This window comes from Vigna radiata, chromosome 7, assembly GCF_000741045.1.
Source record: "Vigna radiata var. radiata cultivar VC1973A chromosome 7, Vradiata_ver6, whole genome shotgun sequence".
Taxonomy (NCBI): domain Eukaryota; kingdom Viridiplantae; phylum Streptophyta; class Magnoliopsida; order Fabales; family Fabaceae; genus Vigna; species Vigna radiata.
Window position 1 is genome coordinate 48,675,765 of NC_028357.1, and position 4,970 is coordinate 48,680,734.

General features: G+C 34.5%; 1 protein-coding gene across 2 annotated transcripts; it reads left to right on the forward strand.

Moving 5' to 3' along the window:
- Nucleotides 1-363: 363 nt before the first annotated feature.
- On the forward strand, nt 364-3,973 carry LOC106769570 (vesicle-associated membrane protein 724). 2 transcript variants are annotated; one of them, XM_014655241.2, is made up of 5 exons: nt 364-701; nt 2,090-2,231; nt 2,344-2,464; nt 3,016-3,078; nt 3,220-3,497. In XM_014655241.2, the coding sequence occupies exons 1-5, from the start codon at nt 512-514 to the stop codon at nt 3,241-3,243; spliced, it is 540 nt and encodes a 179-aa protein (XP_014510727.1). In that variant the 5' UTR covers nt 364-511; the 3' UTR covers nt 3,244-3,497. The 2 variants fall into 2 exon arrangements, with proteins under 2 accessions (XP_014510727.1, XP_014510726.1); XM_014655240.2 differs by lacking the exon at nt 3,220-3,497 and adding an exon at nt 3,522-3,973 and having other exon boundaries at nt 367-701.
- The last annotated feature ends 997 nt before the right edge of the window (nt 3,974-4,970 follow it).

Here is a 4,970-nt window from a genome sequence, read left to right on the forward strand (position 1 = left end):
AAAAAATTACAATTTATGGGAAGATCTGAATCCATCCGTTTAAGTAAGGAACAAATCCAATCAAATCGAGGAAACCGTGGAAAAAGGTAATTAAAATAAAGCAAACCCTTCCCCACTTCCCTTCTAATTTTACTTAATCATCATTATGCACTTATCTTTTATTAAACACTTTAATAATGAATATTGATTAATCTCAGTCAAAGCCAGTCAACAATTCCAGCTCAAAAATACAAGAGAAAATGGACGTAAATTAATATCACGCAATTTAATAATAATAGCAATAATAACTACAATTAATTAATTAATAAATAAATAACTAGTTGCACATTCGGATGAGAAACGCTTTTCAATCAACCGTTGTATTCTTCCACAATTTATTTCTTTCTTTCAGACCAAGAAAAAGTAGAAACCAAACGCGGCCTTCAAGTTCCAAAAACCAACAACTAAGTAAACAACTTCTCTTTCCTCTCTCTCTCTCTCTGCTTCTGAGTTCCGAGTTGCAGAGAGAGCAATGAGTCAGGAATCGTTTATATACAGTTTCGTGGCTCGGGGGACGGTGGTGTTAGCAGAGTACACCGAGTTCACCGGGAACTTCCCTGCAATTGCAGCTCAGTGTCTCCAGAAACTACCCTCTTCCAATAACAAGTTCACCTACAATTGTGACCACCACACCTTCAATTTTCTCGTCGAAGATGGTTACGGTACTGCTTCTCTCCTTCGATCTCTTGCTTTTTCTCTTTGCTGCATCTTCCTCTCAACCTCCACCTTATACCACTTTAATTCACACTTTAACTGCTGGATCTACTTCGTCGCATCAAACTGGCACATATATATCTCTTTTTTTGTGGGCTATCCTTACTTTTTGGGGTTCGTGTGCAAGTTTTGTTATTTTTTCATTTCAAACAAACGAATGCTGAAAAATGGAATTTGGGTTCTCCTCGTCCATTTATGGTGGTTTATTGATGAGAACTAGAATCAAGTCTTTATTCTGGGACAAATAGAAACAAGGCTATGAGGGATGAAGGAACAGTTGTCACCTCCGAATGTCGGTGTCTTTCTCTACTGTTAGTTTAACCAACCGTGCGACCCCTTAATATGTATGTTCCACTTCTCTTGGTTTCTGAACGAAACTGTCTACTTCCAAACATTTTGTTAATGTGCTGGCTCCAATTGTAACCTTACCCGATATTTTGAAGCTCAAAATTTGTGAAAGACAAAAAAAGTAAGATTACTAAACCTGTTTTTTTGTATTTCGTTTCAATGGTTTGTTGAATTGTGCTGGTCACGCTGACTAGTGATACGGCCATTATAGTGTATATAACGGAATATGAGAGGCAACTCTTCTTATAAATTAATTTTTAAGCCTAAATCAACTTCAAAAAACCGGATTGGAAGGTGAGGTGCAAAGGTGAAGTTTGCACCTCACTTGTATATTATAAATTGACCTTGTTTTTAGTATGAGACTTCCAATGCATCTCCTTCGCATCAAGCTATAGACATCTCGAGCGTGATAATAGAAATGAGTGATTCGATAGCGGCTCGACAACCAGTGAAATAAAAGTGCCTAAAAGATAAGAAATATCATTATGATAGACTCTAACTTATTCTAATACCATGTTAGAAAGTGATAAGCCTAACTTAATCCAACAAAACCAGCTTATACATGTGTTGATTAAGATTAAGATTAAGATGTTCACTTTATTACTCATTTTGAGGCTCTTTATCTGTTCTTTGAAAAAATTAAGTAACTCTCAATCGACTTTGAGTATAGGCCGAGTTACATAAATTTTGTGCGTTCTTCTTTTGCTTTGTGCAATTTTCTGTTTATTCTCATCTTTGCTGTAACTCAGAGTTACAGAAAGACTGAGTTGCAGTTGTGTGGATTTTATCTTCTTATAGTGTGTTTGGTCCAGTTTGGATAACACCAGAATCAATTCTCTCTGACATAATCACGGTGATACCATGAAAAGTTAAAAGCAACTATTGTTACTTTATCTTCACCATGAAAAATTAATTGAATTTTCTCACCGTGAAGCCAATACGAGCACACTATTAATGTTTTCCATTTTGGGATCAATGTGAATTGCAGCTTACTGTGTTGTTGCCAAGGAATCTGTGAGCAAACAAATCTCTATTGCTTTCCTAGAACGTGTCAAAGCGGACTTCAGGAAAAGATATGGGGGTGGAAAGGCTGACACAGCTGTTGCCAAAAGTCTCAACAAGGAGTTTGGGTATGCTTATTTCTTTCCAAGTATTCATGATGATGTTTACTGATAATTCAATGCTTGAATAGAAAACAAAAATTGTATAAAAATGATAAATAATACGTATGCACATTTGCAGACCAGTAATGAAAGAGCACATGAAGTATATAATAGACCATGCTGAAGAGATTGAAAAGCTAATAAAAGTGAAGGCTCAAGTTTCAGAAGTTAAGAGTATCATGTTAGAGAACATTGATAAGGTATGTTTAAGTTTTAGATTGAGACGTGGGATTTTTTAGGATAATTTCAGTCATTTCCTTGTGTAGATGTCTTATTCATCCTGGTCTACTAACCTTCAATTCATTGTTATGTATATTACCGTCATTGAAATATATGATCGAGAGGGGGAAAATGTGGTTTTGAAGATTGCTATATTAGTCATTTGCTTGTTTTATTGCAACTTTTTAGGTCGTTTGGGAAAAAAAAAATCACTAGGTTTAAGTGTGCCTCCTTATATTTCTTTGGGAAATTACAAGAATTGAAATTTTAGAGCACAATAAAAAACTTTTTGGAGAAGCAATATGCTTCTATCTCTGGCCTTTTCCTCCCTGTCACTATGGTTGGTGACAACTTACTCAGTGACTAAATCATAACCTGTTAAATTCTGTATCGTATAGACCTTTTCATATATGTTGTCCTGATTGTATTAACATCAGTGTATTTAGTTGTCTTTACTGGATGCATTGATTGCAAAATGTTAACAAGAAAGTGACATACATTGCCAATTTGGTTTTGCTATACGTACTTTCAGGCCATTGATAGAGGAGAAAATCTAACTATTCTTGCCGACAAGTCTGAGACATTGCACTCACAAGTAAGTTGAATGAGGTTTGACATCTTTGGAGGCGTTTGTTTGACAGAATCTTTTTGCATTCCTGGGAAATGAAAGTGAGAATGTATATTCCTGTGCTTGTTGGAAGGTTATAAAATATTTCTGGACATGTTTTATTCTCAGGAACAGTTTATATTCCCCTGCTAAGGAGTGGGTATATTCTCATGGAAAAGGGGAAGTTACTTTGTAACCTCTATTATGACTTCCATTTTTTTTTTATCACAATTAATCTAGAACTTAAAAAGTAGTTTAGGAATATAAAAAAACTAAACAAACGTATTTTTAAAAATGCCTTGGGATAATTTTCCAATCGTAACATTCCCCTGAATTAAATTTCCAGGAACTCAAAACCTTAACTTGAAACAAACACCTGCTTTCGTTTGTAATCTTATGTTGTCTAGGGCTGAAGGGTCTTCCATTTTCAGGCCCAGGAGTTCAGAAAGAAGGGAACTCAAGTCCGTCGGAAGATGTGGTATCAGAACATGAAAATTAAATTGGTTGTTCTTGGAATTTTGTTGCTTTTGGTTCTGGTTATCTGGCTTTCTGTCTGCCATGGATTCAACTGTGCAAATTAACAAGAAATGGAAGTTTACGGATAGGTATTTAAGTGATGTTTAAAGAGCAATTTCTTTGAAGTTTTAGCAAAAATCTGCTTAGAAGTGGGAGTTTGGCAACTGGGGAAAAAAAGTTTCCTACCTTCTTTGTTGGTTGATAATGGTATACGATATTCTTGGAAATTCTTAGAGAGGAGATTGGATGTATCTGTAATGTATCATATATGTGGACTGTTTGGTCTTGTCAAACTCTACACTCTTAATATGTTTCCTTTTTCTTCTTTACTTTAAATATAGAAAAATGTTTCTGTCTCTTTATAGCATGTGTGTTTGCAAATTCTGGCAAATTTGTTGGTGATATGAATTGATGATGGTGAGCTTACGAAGATTTAGAATGAATATGGTAAAATCACTAAACTAGTAATTTCATTAGTTTATAACTAGCTTCACAACTAAAAATGTGTTTGGGAAGTAGCTTCATTTATAAACTTTTAATTTTTAAGTTGTTTCAACTTGCTTTTGATTTGCAATTTATTCAATTTTCTTTTATTAATTTATATCTTAATTTTATTATTATTATTATTATTATTTATTTGTAATTATTTATTAACTTTCAATTATAGATATTGAATATTTATACTAATTATTGTATTATTTTTGGTGTTTCTTAATTTTTTTTTAATTTTATGAAGTTTAAATTAAAAGGGATTTACCATTATAAATTAGAGTAATTAATATTTAATTATATTATAATTATTGTACGATCCTGTATTTCCAACGATCGGAAATAGCCAAAAGACCGAACGGTCCCATTGGGCCCAAGGCCCAATTCCAGATTCCAGTATAAAAAGCCAGCGTATAAAATATTCACAAAAATATATCATTCAGATATATTCACCAGATATATCTTGCGAAAATGTTACGGTATAAATTTACTGGGACCGAAGTACTAACCTTGATGACGTCTTTTCCCGTGCTTCTGCCCGCTTTTCGTGATTTCTGACCGTACGTCTTCTCGCCGACTTCAGCCGTCCGGTGGTCTCCTAGCTTTGGCGGGGGGGGAGGTACCTGAAAAGGCACTCCGACGCTCAAGTTAGGCGTGTATATGAAATTCTCTGTTGGAAGAGAACTGATGAGAGATAGGTTGTAGGCAGTGTGAGTGAAGTGTATTCAGAGAGCGTACTGAGAGAGCGTACCTTGTTTGGAATCCTCTGGCCTTTATTTATAGGCTTTGGATTGATATAATATTAACAGTAATAACAGTAATATAAACAGAATAAAATATAATCTTACTTGACATATCTCTGTTATAATATCTTC

What these genes read in the sequence shown, in the direction of transcription:
- LOC106769570 (XM_014655240.2), top strand. Translation starts at nt 512, where the DNA reads ATGAGTCAGGAATCGTTTATATACAGTTTCGTGGCTCGGGGGACGGTG. An exon ending in TCTCGTCGAAGATGGTTACG is followed by an intron (nt 702 to 2,089) that starts GTACTGCTTCTC and finishes TGTGAATTGCAG; the next exon opens with CTTACTGTGTTGTTGCCAAG. An exon ending in TGTTAGAGAACATTGATAAG is followed by an intron (nt 2,465 to 3,015) that starts GTATGTTTAAGT and finishes ACGTACTTTCAG; the next exon opens with GCCATTGATAGAGGAGAAAA.